General features: G+C 43.8%; 1 protein-coding gene across 2 annotated transcripts in view; it reads right to left on the minus strand.

The window, feature by feature from the left end:
• Tmtc1 (transmembrane O-mannosyltransferase targeting cadherins 1) overlaps positions 1-23,226 on the minus strand; it is a 258,438-nt gene that overhangs the window by 64,008 nt on the left and 171,204 nt on the right. For both annotated transcript variants that reach the window (XM_087199944.1, XM_087199945.1), the window contains 2 exons: positions 14,093-14,260; positions 3,658-3,771 (listed from right to left, as the gene is read on the minus strand). In XM_087199944.1, the coding sequence (XP_087056070.1) occupies positions 3,658-3,771; positions 14,093-14,260 (282 nt within the window). The remainder of the gene's footprint in view (positions 1-3,657; positions 3,772-14,092; positions 14,261-23,226) is intronic.

The following is a 23,226-nucleotide window of genomic DNA, read 5'->3' on the forward strand; positions in this document are numbered from 1 at the left end:
GCTGTCTTTTTAAGCTAACAATAAAGTACACTTGTGGCCAAGGACATACTCAGAATCTCCCACATCTTATTCAGTGGAGTCCTGCTTCTCCTCTGGGGATTATCAGATGAGACATTTTGTGCAGGAAGAGTTGACTGCTGGGTGGTCTCTGGACTTTGTGTCCCCTGACATGGGGTGAAATTCAGGAACCATTCCCAGAGGAGCTGATGATCGGAAAGCTTTGGAGGCAGATGGTAGGCATCACTGGCTTTGATTTACCAACACGGAGAACCCAGGCTTCATGTTTAGTCCTGCAGTGGATGTAAATATGACAGCTACTCCTTGTGGCAAAGCAAAGCCAACATTCACATCTGTTGAGGGTATCAAGAAAGGGTTCTGTTTATACTCTTAAGTGAAATAAATAGGACACACGTGTAAATACAGAATAGTTTCTCTAGTGTGAGAAACTGATAGTGTAAACAAGGGTTAAAATGATTAAAATGAATAATTGATAATTTGAAATAGGAAAAAAGGTCCAAAGATGAAGGAGTGAAGGGAGGGAAAGGGGAAAGGAAAAGAGGGAAAGGAAAGACTATGAGAAAAGAAAAAAGAATGGAAATGAAATCTATGTAAATAGGGAAAGGTGGAGGTGGGGAAGGGTGCACCGGTAATGGGGAAAAAATAAGAACCAAGATATATCATGTTCAGGTACAAACACCCAATGATAAATGTAAATGAATTGTATACCTAAAATGTACCAATAAAAGAACTAAAAAAAAAGAAAGGGTTCTGGTCCCCAGCCCCTTTAATGATTTAGGTCTTAACCTAAACACCCAACCTTAGCTACAGCATTGTCCAGGAAGAGCTTTCTTGCACTACACAGTACATGAGGCATACCAAAAGGGAGAAGTCAGTAGCATTTCCACATTTTTAAAAAAGATTTTAAAAGAAGCAGAATATTTATGTTGTATATAATACCAACTTAACACTACGCTATTTTTAGAATTACAAGCCAGCTAAAAAGAGATACAAGCCTCATGACTAATTTGGTGAATGCACTGGGATCTACACATTAGAACAGAAAAGTGACCACTGCTGGAACTGATTCCAGGTCATACTGCCTTTAACTGTCTATTTCCTCAATCTCGCTCTTGCTGTGTGCAAACACAGAAAACGGGACATACTCAAGTTAAATAGGGGTGGAACAATCTGGAGGAGAGGATCCTCTGACCCAGAGACTTCCACAACGAAAGAGCGATTTCAGTACAAGGCACCAAGGGACAATCATCCAGCGATGAGCAGTGCTGGCATTTTCCTTTGCTCCCTAAACAGAGTGACAATTCACTTACACACAGAGAAACACCCACGTCCGCTGAAAGCTCACCGCAGAACTTCCACACACAAACAATGACATTTTAAATCAGAAGTGCTGTGAATCTGGTCTGAGAGCATTAAGTAACTCACTAATCAGCACACAGTACATTTATAGCTTTAACTGTTTTCCCCTTTCCGAAGGGACACATTTCTTCCAGAAGCAAGTTACCAAGGCAAACATTCACTTCCACTGTTTCACAGGTAAGAAGAGGAAGAAGCACCCAACCAGCTACTAAAGTTCTGTAAAATCAACTGCCAGAGCATCTCGTTTAATTTAGATCTCTGCCCTGAGCTATGCCTTCGCGTATGTCTTATTTTTGTGTTTGAACTTGACAGAAAATCATTATAATGAAACAAAATTTAAAAGACACTGACATACTTCCTTCCAACCAGTATTTCTTAGATGAACTTATTGCTCTTTTCTTCCCTTCAAGAATGCTATCTAAAATTGTTAAACATTGATTAATTATTAAAGCCACAATATACATTACAAGTCCTCTGGAAAGGATATGTTTTTTAAAAAGTGACATTTTCTTCTTGCAAAAACAAGTGCATTATGGAACATTCAGAACAAACAAAAATTAATAAAGGAGAAAAAAGTCAAGCCATAATCTTCCAGCCAGAGACAAGCACTGTAAACATTTTAGACACTTTCTGCCAGTGAAAGAATATAATTCCTTATTAAATCTTTAAAACTACCTTTTCTTCCCTTAATAAAAACTATTCTTCAACATAAAGTTTGGTTACAGTCATGCCTACGGGACTCCCATCTCTCCTAATATGAGAAAAAGTATTTGACAGCAAACTTGGTATACATGATTTAAAACCTTTGTATATATTAAACTTTTGAATACTAAGTAGCAGGTCCTGAAGTCTAAAAAATTTTGAAGGATAAACAATATGCTTATGTAGAACACAACAATAATGATTTAAACAACTAAGACAGTTCCAGTGGCACTTAGTGAAATGCAGGAGTTTCCAGGTGTATGTGTTAGGCATGCCCCAAAGCAGAACCCACAAAGACCTGACACACTTGGGCCACTTTGTGATAGTGCAAAAGCCTCTTCGAAAGGTTTCTGTGAGCACCATGGCATTCAACAAAAGAGTAGATTCACCCGCTTCCTCTGCCCAGTGGAGACACTCAGGTGGCATGTGTACTGGTCAGAGTTCTGTCACAGCAGTAAGATGTCTGAGTTGATCACGTATGAAATGCAAAGTGTGTCCTGGCTCTCAGTTTTGGGGGTCTCAATCCAGGACTTGCCCCACTGCACGTCACAACAGGGGGGGCATTACAAACAGGAGAAGAGAAGGAAGCTGGGTCCTACCTCCCTAAGAGCATGAGTTCGATGACCTGAATACCCCCCCATCTCCCAAGAGTACCACACAACAGGGACAAGGTCTCAAGCCAGGGGCCTTCGGGAAACAGACCAGACCCACACTGTGGCCCCACGTCTCCATGTGTTATGTTAAATATGTTTATAATCTGAGACCTTCTAGAGGAAAACCATCTGGAAAGGCAGAGTGGATTCAACAGCATACCACTCAGTGCTGCTGGTAGCATAGAACTTGAATTGTAACTGTCCTTTAAAGTCATATCCAAGACCAAGTGTAGCATCCTTCCTTCCAGTGGAGAAATGCAAGGAAGTGGCAGAGAACGGACATGCACCCAGATACATACGTAATGAACATATTCCCAACATGGTGACCAAGTGCGGTGTCACTAACACAACCACCAGTGCATTTCATTTCTACACTTGGATATCTTCATACAAGTCCTTTAATACATACCGTTAATAATTCATTGGAATAAACATCCCATCCCCCCAGGATATTTTAAACAACTAACTCTGTATGTACACAGATATTAGAATGAGTTCACTACATAATGTGTAGAGCACTGAAAATGTTTTTTGGAGGTACTGGAAATTGAACCCAGGACCTCTACACATCCTCAGCCCCTTTTTTGTTTTGTTTTCTATTTTGAGACAGGGTCCTGCTAAGTTACTAACTGGTCCAAACTGGCCTTAAATTTGAGATCTTCCTGCCTCAGCCTCCCAGAGTACTGGGATTACAGGCTTGTATCACTACATCTGGCTAACAATCAAACTTTTAAATGAAGACACCATGTGAGAAGCAAGTTAGACTTATCACTTTTATATCAGATATGAATGCTCAGCCCAAAGACTGAAGAGTCCAGAACTATCCCTCCTCCAAGGATGTGCTCAGGGTCAGGAGAAACCAGCCCCTTGGGCCCTGGGAGGGAAGCAGCACATGGAGACAACATGCCTGCCTGCACTGACTTACTTGAGCGCAGTCCTGTAGTGGTAGATCGCTTCCCTGTTCCGGCCCTGGTCCTTCAGGAAGTTGGCATAGTTGTAGTGAACCTTGGCATTGTGGGGCAGAGTCTCAACTCCAGACCTAAAACAGAAACAAACAGATCAGCCAAAGAAAACTGGCAGCCTTCTTCACGTTTACCCAGGTTCATGAAAACGCAGGGGAAATACCCACTACATCCATCTAAAACAAGGCCTCCAAAATCTGTGAAACATATGACTTACTAAACATTATTCTCTATGGCTAACAATGGAGGCAGCAGAATACAAACAAAATGTTCTCAGCTGTTAAACCAAAGGCCCTTTCCACCTGCTGGGGATGTGGGAACCTGCGCAAAGTGTGGCAATCATTCCCAAGCGTTTGCAAGAGTATAGCAAGGCCGGATTACAGACAAGAGGATGCATTCTACAAGAGCATCAGGCAACCTTGTGACTCTCAGGCCAGGCTGGCTTCCAAGCCAGGCTGCAGTGGGCAGAAGAGGCAACATCACAGGGGCTGTGGGAATGTTAGACATAGATCCTTAGGGGGAATTTTGGCACTAGGAAAACTCTTTCCTCCTTTCATGCCTATTTCAGGTTTTTTTATTCATGGAGACTCAATGAAATAGCCTAAGTGACCTCCATGTACAAGATAAAGAACCAAAGGAACCAAAGATTTGGTGGATTTCATAGAAGGACAACAGCCCTTGACCACATCTCCTCTTTACTACAGGGATGAGTTAGGACACACAGTACCCTTACCCACTGCCTTCTTCCCCGGGTCCTCCTACCAGTCTAGATCCCTTCAGCACTGGAGCCCATGCAACTGGTTAGCGGGAGACTCTCCCACCTCCCTCCTTGGCACACAGGGTCCTCAGTGGTGTCACAGTGGGAAGAAAACTCATCCAAGACCTGGCAGTGAGTCCAGGGACTCAGAAAGGTCCTCAGCTGCTCAACAACGGCAGGTAGCAAAGCTGGTGGGCTGTGTGACATTACTGACACAGACCTGGTCCTGGTAAGGATGGTCTGGGTTGAGTGAGAGGAAAAGAAAACCGAAGCATAAACACAGGCCCAAGCAGAATCACTTACAAAGAACATGGTTCCAGAATTCAGATAGAGCAGCTTGACAAAACTGGCTTGCCAGTGTTTCTCTGAACGGCAGTAGATGGCACAACTGCTCATTGCCTGCATACAGCCCCATTCAGTACCTACTGTACAATGCAGATGTTGGGAACAGAGGTCAGGTGCGTCCCTGCCTGCAGGGAGCTTCTTGGGGTGAGGAAATACAGTTAGGAAAGGTGGGTGATGCCAACATGGCAATGAGTAAGGTGCCAACCAGGCCCAGGATATAGAACTGATGAGGAGGTTTGCAGGGCCAGCAAAGCCGAGAATGAAGGACAGAGAGAGTCACATCAGCTTCCACAGCAAGAGGCAGTAGTGTCTTCAGTAGAGTGTCCTCCTCAGCAGAGGAAAAGAACCTGGATTGCTGAAGGACCAGAAGCAACTCAGAGGTGCTGGATCACAGGAGGACAAGACTGAAAGAAGTGAAAGCTTGAGGGTTTTATGATTTTGTGATCACAGTGGAGTCTTTAGGTTTTATCTGAAGACTGCTGGGAACTCAGGGGATGGTTTTTAGCACAGAAATAAGACCCAGAGTTGAGCATCTGTGAAGAACTGCAATAGATGCAGTGTGAAAAGGGCCAGAAGGAGGAAAGCCCAGAGGCAGGGTGACCCTAGGGAGAGGTGTTAAGGGAAATGCTGAGAAGAGAGCAGAAGGAGAGGGAGAGGGAAAGAGGAAGGAGGGAGAGACGGGGGTGATTAGAATTTCATTCATGGGCATGGTGGGAAGCTGTTCAGGAAGCAGAGCTGGCAGCGGCAGGAACTGGTGGAAGAGATTCCTCGGGGAATGGTCCTGTACACGTTCAGGGTGATTCAGTTTTTTCCTCCCTCCATAGCTTCCTGTCCTTTTCTTTCCAAAAACTAATTTGAGATTGTCTATAAAGGTGAATCAATATGGCAGTGTACTGGAGATTGACCTCCCTAATCGTTAGTTTTATTGGAATTAGTATGTCCCTGTAGTAAGTCTGGGCTAATTTAAAAAGAAAATGAATGCAAGTGTAATTATTCTCTAGATAAGGAAATGAGGATTTACTCAGAAACATTAAAAAATGTGCTTAAGTCTAATAAGGCTGCCATAACTGAACATCTTGGCTTAAACAATAAGAATCATGTATTTCCCACAATTCTGGAAGATAGAAGTCAAAGATCAAGGTGCTAGCCCCGGTGGTGGTGAACCTACGGCACACATGTTATTAGTTTCTCTGTTAAGACAAACGATGTTAATGTGAGTTATTTTTTCTAAACTAAAACATCAGTATTCAAGTTTAATTGCCGTGTTGGCACTTTACAATAAATAAATGGGTTTAGGGTTGCAGTCTGAGCATTCGTCTCTAAAAGGTTCACCATCGCTGTTCTAGGCACTTCAGGGTCTGGTGCTGGGCTCTCTTCTGGCTTATAGATGGCAGCTTCTGGGTACATTCTCATGGCCTTTCCTTGGTGGATATGTTCAGGACGAGATCTCTGGTTTCCCTCTGTCGGTTTTGTCTATTATTCTTGGTACTGGGGATTGAACTAGGGCCTATGCACTGAGCTACATCCCCAGTCCCACCTCTCCCTTTGCTTTTTATGTTGTGAGAGTCTCACTAGATCACTCAGAAGCCCATGCTGCCTCAAAGGCCAACTCTCAGCTCTCCTGCCTTAGCTCTCCTGAGAGCTGGGATTGCGGACACACACTACCATGTCCCTCCCTGTCCTCTCCGTGTCACAGCCCCACACCTACTGGCCTGAGGTCCCACTCAGGATTTTATTCACCTGTTACCACCGCCCTCACAGGTCCTATCTCCAAAGAGTGTGAAGTTGGAAGTTGGGGACTCAACCTATGAATTTTTGGGGAACATCAACAATGTTCTGACCATAACAACCACCATAACCCTAGCCCTGAAGTGTGAGGAGGGTATGGGTCACCACCAAAGGTTATGGCTGTCCCAATGCCAAGCAGCTTTTCTGAGCCTGCACCTTCTGATGGACACTGGTTCACAGCAGAGGCTGCCTGCCTCAGGCACACACAGTGTGCAGGCTTTGAAGATGACCCAGGATAGAGAGGCAGGAGAGGATCCATTTGTCAAAACCCTAATTGGCATAAGATCCTCCAGCTGTCAAGTGCCAGGGACAAGATTCAGACCCAGAGTCTGCTTCTGGGTTCTGTTCCCTCACCGCAAGGAGGTGGTAGCAGGGGGTGATGAAGTTGGACAGAAGGATTTGAGGGCAGTGTATGGTGAGAAAACTTCTGGAACTTAATTAAATGAGAATGGGAAACAGCTGATGAGCACTCAGTTTTGGGGCAACTGTCCTTTAATGTGCTACTTCTCTCAGATAACAGATTTTCATTTAATTTTTAATTTAAAGGTAGATTAATAGGAAAATTCCACAAGAAGTGCTAAAACCTACCGAGGAAGCACGTTAGGGCAGGGTAGTCTCACAGCTCCTAAAGACCTAGCAAAGTCTGTATCACTCAGATGGGGAGATGTAGGCATGTAGGATCATTCTAGAGCCTTAAAAGTACAGCAGGAGGTGCATAACTAATACTGTATTGTATAATGAAAATGTGTTCAGACTTCAGATATTCTTATTACCAAAGAAGGGAACATGAGAAATGATAGATATGTTTAACTGCTTACATGTGGTTAGCAGTTCACTATGGATACACAAAAAAAGTATGATCAAAAATACAGTAAATGTTTAATTTTATTACAGTAAAAGACCCACTGCCATTACTCCCTCTCCAAATCCTCCCCTTCACTTTGAATACACTTAGCCCATCATTTTTGTCACTTTCTGAAACAGTTCTGGAAGTCCTCTGTCCCAAGTGTCATTAGTTGCACTGTCCTGGCTGCCGTGATGTCCTGAATTGATTCAAAATGCTATCTTTCACTGTCATTTCGACTTTGGAGAAGAGCCAGAAGTTGTACAGTGCCAGACCCTGTGAATAAGGTCAATGAGGACACCTCCCTCATCAATGTTCCGACCAGGCTGTCTTCTGTTGGATGGCGCTTGGCAGCAGAATTTATCATATTTTTTTATCACACTTCAAAGATATTAAGACTTCCAGTACTGCTTCAGATGGTGGTAAGAATGATGGGATAAGTGTGTCTGAAGGAAAGTTATTTTGAAGGGGGTTAATAGCAATGTGTCTTTGCTATAACAAAATACACCATATTTTTTGATCAGTCTTTGTATCAAAATGTCATGTACTCCTTTAATTTGTACAATTTTAAAAAGTGCAAAAAAAGAAAAAAACATGGAAGAAAGAAGTTTGTTTCCTTTTCCTTTTTCTCTACTTTATGCTGAGCCTGAAAGAAGTAAAAATAAATGTCATACATAGATGGAGTCGATGAAACTCTGGCTTCCTGGAGAACACCTGGGGACGGCCAGTGACACTCAACTCTGGCATCGCTGAGGCTGCCAAGATAGCATGCAGGCTGTGAGCTCACAGTGCACAGACGCTACCGATGCAGCCTGTGTCTTGTAATGAACAGAGCTCTACCTGTCCCTCACACTCTACCATTCACAAAGCACACTCCTCTGTGCTCTGTGCTCGCCAAGTTACACTTCAGCCACAGGGTTCCATGTTTCTGCACTGGGCTCCCAGGGGCTGAGATGAGGTGGGATCTATGTGTGCCCTGTTTTCTAAACAAAAGTGGCTGCAGACAAAGGAAATACTCAGGCCTTTCACACACGAGAAAAGAGTTCCAACCTCTGCTTTTAGATGGACAGAAGGACGGATGGACAGAGGGACTGATGGACAGATGGATAGAGTAGTCCAGCAGCCATGCAATGCCTTTATGTGAGCCCTCTGAGGACTTGTCACTGATGGTGCACAGTGGCTCACAGCACTGGAGGACCTGAGGAAGGTGCTAGTGACAATTTCATCCCCTCTCTCCTTATCATGTTAGAGAAGAGAAAGCTGAGCCCAGAGAGCAGGGGCTGGCACAGACTGACTGGTGCTCTGGCCCAGCAGCAAAGGCATCTCTCAGGCACAGTGCAGTCGGCTCCATGTGGAGGGGGGAGCTGGAACACCAACACCACCTTTGTCTGTGATATGCTTTATGGTTTTGGCTCATTGAATCCTTCTATTTGCATGTTACAAACTAAATGCATAAAAATATAACCTTTAAAATGGCTAGTACCCAAAGTGAATTTAGTCATACAGGCACAATCTGGGTCTGAATAATTGTAACAAGTTCAGAAAATTGAATTTCTATTTGGGAAAATCTGTAAGTTTTCTTCCCAGAACTCAATAGCTGGTGGCAACAGGTAGATCTTGAAGACAGCTCTGTCTCCAGCTTGGACAGTACTGACATGTTACGGACATTGATCTTTCCCTCTGGGCAGGGGACGCAGTACTCTAATTTACCTTTTAACCGCAGAGTAACAATGTGGGCCGTGGGAACATCCTGGAGAAGAGTGGGGCCTTGTAAAGTGTCATTAGGAAAGAATAATATTCCTAACAGGCCAGCAGAGGGGGTGGGGCAACAAACACACGGGTTTTTCCACTGCTGTGCTTGACCTTTATATTCGCTGTGATATTTTTCTGTTATGTTTTTCTAGGATCTCATTTTATAATGGATAGTTTGTGATAAAAAGGAAAATTAACAACCAGCCAAGGGAAATACTTTCCCTGAAACTACAGCTGGCCAGGTCACCTGTCCTGTGGGGCCCGTGTCCCCTTCTCTTCCTTGATGCTCTGATTGGCACTTCCAGTTTGAATGGCAACATCCAGCTTTACAAGTATTTACCCCACAGAGAAATGGAATGTGCACAGACCACATGGATGATTTAGAGCCCTATTAATAAGTACAAGGATTATTTTAAAAATCTGAAAAATCTGCCTTTCACCTCTGGATTTTAACACCCGCATTTCACACTTCTCCTTCACACCTTTTACTTACAAAAGACTTGAAAGGTAATGGAAATAATAAAAATAGCCATTTTTATCAGGTATTTCTCTATGGTTTTAGAGCGCATATTTGTTTTGTTGTGATTACTGCAGAACAATCCCCAAATTTCTGGTTAGGAAATGAACATTAAAAAAAAGTCAGTATGTAGTATACAACCAAAGATTAACAGCAAAGCCAAGCCAGAAGAATCTGTGGCTCTCCTCAATTATGAATGCTGCTCTGACCGAGGGTGCACACCAGCATGTGTGGGACAGCTATACTTACAGAATGCTCATTTCATGAGTAAGCCAAGCACTGGGTCAAGCATTTATTTGTGTCCCAAGGGTCAGCTCCTGACCAGTCCTCCTAATACTCTACCAGGTGAGGGTATTATTGCACCTGACTAAGGATAGGGAGACTTAAGCTCAGAGAGATGAAGGTAATTTTCTAAATGATAGACCTGGTAATCTGTGGAGCAGAGATTTTAACCGAGGCCAAGAGATGGTCAGAACCATCTCTGAAGTTAGCCAACATCTGATGCTAAGCCAAAACAGCACCCTAGGACACTAGTAACATTAGAACTACTTGAACCAAAGAACATTTCACTGTCACAATGTGCACCCTGCTGGCAAGCAAACTACAGCCTTGAGGGCCACAGAGGAGCCAAAGAGTTCACATATGTCTTGGACCTCTTTCCTGAGATGATTGATGGCAGAGTCAGTTACTGGAGTTGGATACAGTAGCTGCAAGGCTGAATGGCACAAAAGCCTAAAATGTCTCCTATCTGGCCCTTACAGGCCCTGGGAGATCTGCTGATCTCTCTGGCTCAGCAATTCAGAGGAGAAGACAGCAAAAGATGCTTCCTTTAGAGCGGGAGGATGGTCTAGGCCATGAACTGCTCACCAGTGGCCATGGAAACAGCTCATGAATGGGGCTCAGAGACTCTGGGCTGGACGCAGTCTGTTTTTCTAGGTATTCCGAAGACGGGGTTAATCTATCAACTGTTCCTATTCACTCCAAACAAACGTGAAGTTCTGGGCTGTTACTGGGCTGTCAGTTACCCTCTTCCCAGGTTAGGACACAGAATAGATTCTTGTTAAAAGAATTAAAGAAAATTTTCTTTCCATCTATAATTATGATATCCTCACCCGTCCGTCCGTCCGTGTGTGCGTGTGTGTGTGTGCCTGTGTGTGTGTGTGTGTGTGTGTGTGTGTGTACTGAGTATAGTTTGGGTTAGAAACAAACATTTAAAAAAAAGATGTGGCCAAGTTTATCTTCATTTGGCCTTTACACCAGATTTGGGTTCAAATCCTAGCTCCTTCTAACAGCTGTTTCAGCTTGGACAACTTACCTCCTGCAAGTCTGAGGAGATGCCATGCTGGGTTCCTGTGCTTTTGTGTGTAAGCTTCTAGCCAACAGCAGAACAAAGCTGTGCAGGGGTGCTGCATTTGTGTGTCCTAGAAATATGCCACACACTGTGATCTCTCATGAGAGATGAGTCCTCGGCTGGAAGGTTGGAAGGCTGGAGCTTGGCCACCACGTGTGTTTTCTCTAACACAAAGGTCTGTCTTAAAACTGATCTCAGTGTTGCCAAGCAAAACCATCCCACATAATCAGAGAGGCCTCAGTGAGGCTATGTGTCCTACAAACCGAGGATAGATGTACTGTCTGGAACAGAGGAGAAAACAGAACCAGGGCCTCCTCGAGGGCACTGTTAACTCTGGGACTACTGTAATTGTTTCTTATTTCTTTCAGCTAGTTCCTAGGTTTAGCTGTTAGGATTCACTCATTCTTGAATACTCAGCTAGACCTACAACAGAATGGTCCCTGCTGGCCTCCCTCGGTCTTAGTCACCTGCTTGCACTCATACAAAGCTCTGTGTCTAACAGTGTGTTTGCCTGAAATACTGCATTCTCATGTGCTTGACTCCCACACAGACCGCAAGCTGTGCTATGGACAACCTCTCTCTCACATTCTAGAACCTTACATGTGTTTACCACATGTGAGACACCATCTTACACATCTTTCACCATTTCATTCTTACACTATACTCTGAAGATAAACACTGTAATTCTAAATATTTAAGTGAAAAAAATAAGCACAGAGTGGTAACATAGCTTGCTCAAGATCATACAACTATTTAATGGCTTAGAGTAAAGCCGGAAAGTCTAACTCCTGATCCCACACTTAGCTCCAACCCTAACCTACTTCACAGATTACCAGCAAAATTTGACTCCTCACAGCAAATCCACACAAGCAACTGGCCTTAAAGAAAAAAGAATAATCTTAAGGTCTCAGAATCCTAAGAGTTACATCAAGACTTAGATAAAAGCAACCTTTACTAAAATATAATAATAGCTTTGACTTGCCCATGACATAAAATTGTATTTGACCACCAAAGGCCTCTCAGCCCAAGCCCTCTAAACACATATGTGGAATGACTGAATTTTACTGGTCAATTGTCTGCTTCCTACACACTTCCATCCGGCAGAATGGGGGCTTCTGGAGTGTAGTCAGTGTACTTTGCTTTAGTTTTTCTTTGTTAAGATTGCTGTAGACAGTATGAACCCTAACATACTGTCCCTGAAATAAACTGCTGCTGCCAAACTCTCCCTGACGTTGCTCTGATGAAGCAGTGAGTGTTACCGGAAGACACAGTCACTGCTAGTACCTCACCTGGGTGGGGTTCAACACAGGCAGACCTGGTTAAGTTCTTCATAAAATCACTAATTACTAAAAATAAAAGAAAGAAAATTAAGCCAACAGAGACCAGGAGGAAGTTCTATTATTTAACTGAACTTGAATAACCCTGTGTTTACAGAACAACCTTGGGGGGTGGGGATCCATTGTGTTCTGAGAAACTGTGGAGGGCTACAGCCCAGACTGGACAGACTCTGAGGTCTGAGAGTCATTCTGCAGGTTGTATGGATCAAAAATCATAGAAAAAAAAGCAGCTGGGGTATAGTTCAGTGACAGGGTCCTTGCCTAGCAAGCACAAGGCTCTTTGTTACATACCCACCACCACCACCACCACCACCACCACCAAAAAAAAACCCAAAAACACCTACATTGCAACATTGGTGATAACATTGACGATATACTAATATTAAGTAGATAAAATAATTGGATGGGCATGCCAAGCTAATTTTTTAAATTTTAAGAAAGTTAAATTGCCAAAGTAGTAAAGTGGGATATATTATTTTAAATTAATATAGCAGATATTTGTCTTGTTCATTTGTTGGTTCATTCACCCACACATCCATTTGCTGCCCTGTCTCCCAGCACTGTGCCTCAGTTGGTACAGTTCCGGAGGAAGTGCAAGGTGCTCACCAGCCCCAACTCCTTCCATGGAAGGCAGAAGGCCTCTTCGGAGACCCAGCCTTGGTAACCACCCTTAAGCTGGGCCAAAGGCTTTCCCTTCCTCGACTCTGATGTGAATGCAGAATGAGTTCCCTCCTCCAGGCAAGCTGAGCACAGACTGCCCAGACCCTGCTTCGCTGGGGAGTGCACTCGGCTCCTAACTTTGCCTTCAGCTCTGCATGCTTTCCTCTGCTCTTCCGATGTTTTCCCTTCCTGTTAAGCGCTCCCAACTGTTTCAGTTCTTTGCTCTCAAAGAGTAAGTGCTGGGTACCAGCTGAGCCGGGGAACTGAGGAAACACCACGCTGTGAAAGGTGCCCCAGAGGCCATAAGTGAGGGCAGGAGTGGAAGGGAAGAGAGCCTGGAATCTCAGGGAGACAGGCAAATGCTCTTGGGAAACAAGCATGGCCATGCCAAGAGCCAAGTGTAGGTCACCGCCGCCATGGCTCGAGTGGGACAGGGCAGCTGTGGGCCCAGCACAATGAGTGGTGATCCCAAAGAACATTCATACTCAGGACATGCTCAGGGTTCTAAGCTGACACTGTTATACTCAGAAACATGACAGGAATCTATGCAAACATGAAAGAGTCTCTCATTTCCTTACTCAAAATTAACGTTTAAAATAGAGCAATCAGATCACAGGTCACAACTTAATACAGCAGCGTATTCTAAACAGACCGCATTTCCCTTCCTTCCTCTTGTGTGCTCAGCTTTACCACCCACTTGACTGAGCAGAGAATTAGGCTCATCTGTTTCATTTTGTTTATGGCGGATTTTACACCCTCACTCATCATTAGGACTGTTTCCACACGAATTCACACACCTAAAAGCTTTCCCCTGAGTCTTATTTTCATAAATTCACTTACAAGGAGCTCAATTTAAATTTTATATATCATTTAAAACATCCAAAGTTAAAACTCAAAATAAAGTTATATCTTCCATTTAAAACTTTACTGAAAGTAATTTTCAGGATTAATAAACAACACCAACCCATGCTACCTCATTTGTTTGGAAACAAATTTGTAGGAATGAGATAAATGGGAAGAAACACCCCTTTGCCTGTCCACTCATACCTGAACAGGGCCTCCCTCGACAGCCAGACTTCGTTCTGTTTCACAGTTTTCCAAGAGAAGAGTAGCAGCAGCAACACCGTGGATGCAATCAGGGTGGTGGCGCCGCAGCGGTTCAGCCACGTGCAGAGCCTGCTTAGTCCATGCACGAAGAGGATGCAGTAGCCCATGCTGGAAAACAGGCAGAGGGCAGAATTACTGTGGAGTGCAGAGGACCCCTGAGCTTCCAAGCCCATTAACTCACTTTCTAACGAAGCTTCCTCCATGCCACAGAAGCGAAGAGAAAGTCCCCTGTCAAGTACAACATTTCCACCTGCATTCTCCAAAGGGTTGCACTAGCACATCTGCCCATTTTTTGGTGTTAGTGACAGGCTCATCTTGTGGCTCCAGTTCCCTGAATTTTAGCATGATGAGCGTCAGAGATCCACATGTATGTCCTTCAGTGTTAAATGGATTCTCTGGCCTAGACATGCTCGTGGCACTGTATACCAGCTTCTGGCACCATGAGCCCAAATCTGGAGTCCTATGTTAACAGTAGATCCCTTCCCAGCTTTGTGACATTCTCTGAGGTTCACTATCAGGTTCTGGGCAGGATGTTGGTCAGCAAGAGCACTGATTTATTTCCAAGGACAGGCTGCAGTCTAGGTCTCCCACCTCCAGCCACCCGGAAGCCAATCCCTGTGCTGCACAGCTATGAGCGCATCACAGACAAGCTGTACTGAGAGGCACAGCTTTCCTGACAGGCACAGAGCTCACATACTATCTGAGACACATCGGTGTCACATCTCTAAGAGCTCTATCTTGGGGGGCAGGATACAATCCCTCACACCAGCCCAAAAATGCACCCATAAAGACGATTCCCACCTGCTGAGCAGGTGCAAAAGAACATAAACTTAGTTTGTACCCGGAATTGCTGGGTTCATCTTAGTCAAAATCAGCTACTTTCAAATGATGTTAACTACTAATTACTCTAGAATATCTTAAGAATGAAGGAAGCTTGAATAAAACAGTCCTACATTAGTCCAAAACTAATACTATCAGAAGACCAAAATAAATACAGTCTATGTGCTTGTTCAATTATTTGTTTACTCTTTCTCTTGCAATATTCTAGACCCTGAAAGTATAATGAAGACTAAAACACATGCTGGCTCTCAAAGAACTGCAATCTAATGAACAAGTTGATCTTGTAAAAGGAAACAACCAAATATTCTTATCTCTAAATACATCCCCTTTCAAAGAACACCTCTGCACAGTCTGTTCTCCTTTCTAAATGTCTGTGCCTTGGTATGAAGAGTAGAAAATAAAAGAAAGCCCTTCAGGTTTCTGACTTGCAGCCCCTGGGATCAGGCTGAGGTCCATTTCCTTCTTTACATACTGTAAGTTGGTTGGTCTAGCACTGTAAAGCTCCAGGGTAGACTCTAGGGTCCACTGTTGGGCTACAGTTAGTCTCCACCCTACTCACCACTGGGGACGATGATTGGAGCTATGGAGACCTGTGTTTCCAGCTCCCACCCCAGGCATGGGATTTGATGCCACAGGGACCTTATGGAAGCCTTGCACATGCCAGAACAAAGACCCCAGTGCAAACCCCAGAAACAACAAACCTCAAACCTCTTCCCACTTCCACAACTCCCACATTCGATCTTAAAGGTGAGAGCTTCCCTACAAATCTTTTGTTACTGTGCATTGTCAGTATTACTCTGTCCCATACAATGGGTGTTCCAGTTCACCAGGCTGCTTGTCAGCTATTCATCTAGCCCCAGCCTGATTCCCACCACAACAACCAGGATGCTTCTGGGACTAGATGAAGTTCTCCAGGCTCCATCCTTCACTCACCAGTATTTAATGAGCATCCACTATGTATTAATATAATTTCAGACATCAAGAACAATACCAGTGAACAAGACTATAATCTTTATCCTGGCAAAGTAATGAGGTGGGAGGAAATAGTTAATAAACAAGTAAAGAAAACATGTCAGATGTTATAGTCATATGTTACATGGAGAAATAAATCAACCCAAAGAGGAGGCTGAGATCTTAACATGGGCTTGCTGAAACACCTGAAACGCTGGGAGAATGTACCTTGCAGGTATATGTGTCTCCGACTCCAGCTCACTTCCCACTCTCACCTCCCTAAAGAAGCACCACCAAGAACCAGCACTGCTTATGACCCAAATACTTCTTTGACCTCGGTACGTCCTCACAACCCTATGGGTCACATTAGCATTTAATGTGAGAAGACACTGAAGAAGAGAAAGGTTAACTGATTTCCCCAATTAGGCCATACATTAGCAGACAGGAGAACCCAGGAATTTACATTCCAGGACTATGCTCCATACACTGTCCTGATATAGAGGTTGACATGAATGCCCGGATTCCATGTTTTTCATACATTAACATAGGATGATCCACTTTCTTCCCACACGCTCCACTGACAGACTCTGTAGGAAGCAGAGCTGCCATGTGACCCAACAATGAGGAAAGAAGACAATTCCACCAATTCTGGAGCAAAGGTCAAAAAAGTGGCAGAAGATGACAATAATTAAGATAACAACTCAAATAATTAGCTATTTTGTATATCTACAGTTTATTGAGTACTTCCTATGTGCCAGGCACTGTGCCTGCCCATAACATCTGTAGGTCCTAGAGGAAAGGACAGAACTGTACATATGTTACTATTTTAAATGTTTAATCCTCAGTATCCTCCACTTCATTAATGAAGAAACTAAAGCTTAGAGGAATTAACTTGCTCACAGCCCTAAAAGCTGTAATGAATCAAATCTGAAGACTACACTCTAATCTAGAGGTTGGCAAACCTTAACTGGCTTTTAAGTATGGGGTTTGCAAAATGATACCCCAAAGTATGGTGCCTTCGTATGTTAAGTAAAGAAGCGGGCTTAGGGTCTCTCTGACCTTCCCCATCTTCTTGTTTCTCAAGCCTCTCTTCTTCCCTGAAATATGCAGGGAAAGGCTTCCTCTGATCTTCCCTTATCTACAAAAAGACTGGATCCACCAAAGAGAAACACAATGGCTTTTAATCTTCTTACAGAAATTTCATTAACTCAGGAAGATTAAACTCATATCACAGAGGAAAAGAGTAAACACCAAATACCACATGTAGCGCAGAGTGCTTTGGCCTAGGTTGTTGCCTATTTTTTCCCATTCACCCCTACCAGAAATCATTGCTTTCCCCCCAGAAGCCACCTATGTCCCTACTTCCCTCTCCCCTCAGAGGGCATCTGAGCTTCAGCCATCTGCCCTTCTCAGAGAGTTGGACTCGATGTGGCTCCTGTGCACACATTAGTGGACCAGTACACCTCTCCTCCTGTGAATCTGCTTAGGATCAGCCTATTTCAGCAGATTTAACTAGGCTAACCTTCAGGGGGCAAGAGTGGAAGTTCTTTTCATGCCCGCAGGGATACAAAGGTTTTGTCATTTATACTCCACTTTGTATGTGCAGTAGGAAAGCAGCCATCAAGGGGAGGGAAATGAGTGGGAGCATTTGTGATCCAATAAAACTTATTCTTCAAAAACAAAACAAAGCAGTGGGCCAGACTTGAGTCCTGGGCCAGACAGTTTGAGGGCTCCTGCTGTGGTAAAATGAACACCATTCCCTTCCCCTCCACACAAGCATCCTATCCAGTAACACTGTTACTCTTTTCTCCAAGTCCTTGTATTTACATATGCTTTAAAGAATGTTAAACCGTATAAAATAATCTCTACTTAGGTCTGCAAATTTCTTGGACAGTATCGCATTCTTTAAAACCTGACACAAATATCATGGAGATCAAGACGTTTCTCCATTGTGAAACTTCATCTCTTAACATCTGCCTTTAACGTAGTTCTCAGCAGCAAGGGGAGAAATGTGAAAGACCAGGGCTCCCACGGACAGCCAACAATCAAGCAAAGGAGAGACTACATGCTTGCCTGGCTCCAGGGAGACGGAGCCAGTGTCTGGCTTGCTCTGCTTAGTTCTGTTGGGGACTCTCGGGGCTGCTGACCACTAACATCCTCAGCCCAGGGCACACAGGGGCCTTGCACACCACAGAATCTGGAGAAAATCATAACCTGGAGAGCCCAAGGCAAATGGCTCAGCTTGGCACAAGGATGGCTTTTCAAAGAATGCTTGGCAAACAGCACTGTTCCGCACATACAGACACCACCCTCTGCTCACAGCCAGTGGGATCTCCAATTCAGAACATCACTGTACTGACAGCAGCTCTGATGCACAGTGCTTGAACAACTGAGATACTTCCATTTCTCCCTTCGACTTTCATGGTGCACAAAGAGAATTTAACAGAAACTGCAAACCAACAATGTTTGCCCTTTTGCAATAACATAACAAGGTTTTAAATTTGCTGTGTGAGAACTCTGGTGGCAGCTAATCACTGTGTCTGTAGTACAAATATAGCTTCCTGAACAACATCCAGAAGTTCTTAGGTGACAGAAGAACACCATTTCACTCTTCAAGTACATGGGCATCACCAGAGCCCAAGTCCCAGACCAGCAGTGGGAGTGGCTTGCTAGGAACTGGTTGCACAGCAGGTTGGTGGTGCATGAGTGAGCAAAGGTTCATCTATATCCACAGCCGCTCATTAGCAGCAGCATTAGATTCTCACAGGAGCACAAACCCTAATGTCAACTGTGCATGTGAGGGACCCAGGCTGACCACTCCTTATGAGAACCTGATCCCCAAACCATATCATATCTCGCCTCCACCTAGTCCATGGAAAATCATCTTCCACAAAACCAGTCCCTGGTGCTAAAAGGCTGGGTAGCACTGATTGCAGGAGACCAGCTTGAAACCGCACTGAGCAGGCTTTAAATATTATTGATTTGGCTTATGAATCTGGCTATTGATTAAAACTATGAGTCACTCCAAGGCCTAAGTGTGACTTGCTAATTGACCTTTCGACTGGTGTATAGAGACAGACTTCCCTATGTCAATGGTCACAACTGAGGTCTCAGTGATCAATTAGGTTATGACATCTCTAATAGAAAGGAAACACAGCAGCTGTGGAATTATGACTCTGTGCAACCATTCTCCAAGATCAAATGTTAGCAAGATAATGCAGGTAGCTTATTAGCTACGACCTAAAAGAAAGAACAGGTGGCTTGTTAACTGTGACCTTTTCTTTCCAAGTATACATAGTTACTCCCCCTTTACAGCCTGGCTCATTAGTACATTAGGTCTACGCTTCCCTACATCTACCTTCACGCTCCACTTACATGTTATATAACCATAAATACTGACTAATCCAGAGCTCCTGGTCTTAGCCAGAACAGAGCTAACATTGGGTGGTCTTTAGCCAGGAGAGAGGTAAAGATCAATTCCCGGATGCCTAAGTAATAAACTATCATTCATTATTCTTTGTTCTTTGTATATTATTCTTGCATCCCCTGCTGTACCCTCATTCAGGTGACCGGGCATCCCTCGGTAACTGGTCGGGCTATCAACCCAACTGATCTTACATCAACCTAACATGATTGCAACTTTCTACCTCTGGCCTAACCATGTTATGGATTGGCTTAGGTTCCACTTTTTGTTAATTACATGTAACTGAGGTTCTATCTTTAATTTGTCCACAAGCTCAGATGAACCATGAGCGTTATCTATGAACAAATATATAAGATGGGCACAATCTCACATTTTTATGCCTTCAAAGAAGCCCAAATTTAGGAGTCTAAATGAAAGCTATCCCTAATTAGCTTCCTCTCATCTGAAATACTACCCTGCAAGTTATCTGATGCCATTGGCCTGAGCTGGCTCACTAGCAAGCCCTGGAGTTTACAGCATTGAGGACAGCTGGCTGGTGCTGTGACATCCTCTCTCCCAGCTCCAGGAAGCTGGGCCCGACTCCTCAGACTGAACTTCCCTGCTGCTGCTAGCTTCTTCCAGCTGTGACTCATGTCCCCATTTCTGCCCTGCTCTTTAGTTCAAACATTAAACAAATGGGAAGACATTTCCAGAACACTGAATGTATTTGGAGTGAAAGTTTATTCACATTCCAAGAAAAGAATTCCAGGGGCACCTTGGAGTTCTCCTTACATTCCTGTGCCAGGTGCTGGGCCCCCTGAGGAAGAATAAGAAGCTCCTTCAGGGCTGGGGATGTAGCTCAGTAGCACTATGCCTGCCTCGCAAGCGAAAGATCCTGAGTTCAATCCTCGGCACCCAAAAAAACCCAAAAAAACAGAAGCTCCTTCAAATGCTGTGCTCCATGAAACAGGCTTCTTCCGTCCTTTTCCTACATTTATGGAAAAACTGGAGAGAAATGCTATGGGTTTCACCTTTCGCTTTACCTCTTTGAAGATGTGACATTTCCCCTCAGCCTTAATGGTCACTTACCAGCCTAAAATTTAAAGACTCTATTGAGAAATAAGGCAGGGTGCTGGTGTCAAAAAATCCCTGGTTTGCATCTCATTCTGACACCTGTTGTTGACAAACGATCTAAATTCTCTAATTCTTAGCTTCCTTAATTTATAAAAGAAAACAATAATTTCATAGTATGTACAATGCCTGGTACACACTAAACTTTTTTTTTTGGTATTGGGGATCAAGCTCGGGACCTTGTGCTTTGCAAGGCAGGCAGCAGAACCAGAGCTAAATCCCCGGCCTGATGCTAAACTTTAAATGATAACATTATTATGCTATAATACAATTATCTGCCAATTATTTTCCACTAAATAGAGTAAGAGACAGGAAATCTGTACCATTTGTACATATCTGGGTAGAGACTAATGTCTACACAGCAGGCTCCTCTACAGACAGTAACACCTCAAGGCCCAGGCACCAGCAGGTGGAGGGAAAAAGGTATGCCTGTGAAGATGGGAGTCGGGAGTGTCACAGCAAAGGAAAGAAAACCCTTAAGATAACAAAGCATCTGGAACAGAGTCAAGAGAACGGACTTCCTCAGGCACTCACTGGTGGCTTCTGTGATCAAAGCTCAGTAGGTGAGAGTCTCAGAGTCTTATTCATTTGTACTAAAAGGGCTTAATGTTGCTGTCACATTACACGACAAAGCTGTTGTCTGGAATAAATGAACTAATGTACACGAATGTGTTCTCTCAACAGAAGGTGAAGTTCAAGGTGTCAGTGTTGTCAAGTGCAGCACTTTGTGGTCATGTGTGCTTTCAGCAGACTATTGTACTAGCCACACATCAAATAAGATATGTAAATAGGTCTATAAATATGCCTAAAGCAAACTCTGCTTTGAAAAGTTCAGATTGAGGCCAAATACCTACTTTACAGGACAATTATGAAGATTTTAAGAATGTTCACTAGGAGCTGGGGATTTAGCTCAGTGGCACACACCTGCCTCGCAAGCACAAGGTCCTGAGTTTGATCCCCGGTACCAAAAAAAAGAAAGAATGTCCACCAAAGGACCCTTAAAACTGCAAAATTCCTTGTACAATATTACTTGTCTTAACAAGGTTTGATTCACACATAATTTTTATGGTATAAATACTGCATAAAGTATCCAAAATATGTACAACTGTGCAGTTCTATCACTGTGCGCTCATGTACCATGGAATATGCCATGATACCCATTTCAAGTCCCTCCACACTCTGAAATGTGTATCTTTTTGACAGTGAAGAGAATACAAAGTAAATTCTTTTGGTGAAGGTAGGTGTGATGATACACACTTGTAATCCCAGCACCTGAAAGGTAGAGGCAGGAGGATTGCCATGAATTTGAGGCCAGCCTGGGCTTGGTAGTGAGTTCAAAACCAGCCTAAAACTAACTACCTATTGAGATTCTGTCTCAAAAATAACAACAACAAATTTCATTGGTGAATTAATGCACAATAAATAAGTTTTCACATTCAAAACTGATAAGAAAGAAAACATTTGGTGTTTGGAAGTTCAGGCTAATAGCCTAAGGACAGAATAGTAACTTAGCTGTTTTTGCTCCCTGAGTACCTGGTAGCTAACAGGGGCTGCTCCATGAGTGTAGTGCAACACTGAGAGTGAAGGGATCAGAAACTGACATGGAGACAGAGGGTAATTTAAGGATCAACCAAGGCAGGTGGGGCCCGAGATAACTAGACCCATGATTGTTTATCACCAGGGGACTGTCTTTGCCTTCTTCCTGCCTGGTTTACATACTCAACTAAGTTTTCCACTTGGGGCTCCCTTTTTCCCAAAGCCAAGCACCTCTAAAGCTACTTCTTTAAAAAAAGCAGAAAAACAACCTTCTGTCACTTCCACAGCACACTCATCTCTACACCCGATTTCTACCCTTACTTCTTCACATATGACTACCCCAGACCCCAGTACCTTCACCTTCGAGCAGGGGCAAGTGGAGTCCAGCCTGCTGCTGTTGTGCTCCTGCCAGTCCGCATAGGCCTGGGCCTTGTCACCAATCAGTGCCTCTCAGCTCCTCACTGGGGTGTGTGTGTGTGTGTGTGTGTGTGTGTGTGTGTGTGTGTGTGCGCGTGCGTGCATTTTTAAATCTGGCATCTACTGTGTTGAGTACCAAAAGAAAACACAGACATATAAAATGACAGTCCCACCACTGATGAGAACAACATAACCAAGGCTTCCAAAAATGTAAAGAAAGATTGTTTTAGGATCACTAAAATTCTCATAAAGAGATCAATGTTTGAAATAACTCCCCTGTGTGGCATTCAAGAGAAGAGGAAAAATAAATTTGCCCCCGTGAATGATGGGTCTCGATGGACAACAGGCCACAGTAGCAACACAGGTCTGTCCACATCCACACACTCCAGGCAGTCTGAGTGGCACACTGGGGATGTGGCCTCTAACGTGAATGTCTCCCTTCACCCACAGAGATGTGTTTCATAGCTCATGCACCATGGCACTTCAAGACGTGTACTTAACTATCACAGGATGGCAATCTGCTAAGCTATGGTTGCTCACCTTTGACTTCACTTTTGAATTCCTCACTTTTGAGCACATGAGGTCAAAGAGATGCAGAGGTCTGCAGAAGCAAAAGTGAAGGAAAAGGGAATGGCCTAGAGCTATGGTGCTTTGATTTCCTTCGATTCTGATTCCTCAATTTCCTCATTTGTATAGGGTAGATTGGAATAATGACTCGAAACCACCTAGTATAGCTTGCAACGTTCTCCACATATATTATCCTACTTAATCTCATCTGAATCTAAATTATACCCTC

This window comes from Heterocephalus glaber, unplaced genomic scaffold, assembly GCF_053883595.1.
Source record: "Heterocephalus glaber isolate CG9 unplaced genomic scaffold, H.glaber_assembly_v1.0 deba00001733, whole genome shotgun sequence".
In the NCBI taxonomy this organism is placed as follows: Eukaryota; Metazoa; Chordata; class Mammalia; order Rodentia; family Bathyergidae; genus Heterocephalus; species Heterocephalus glaber.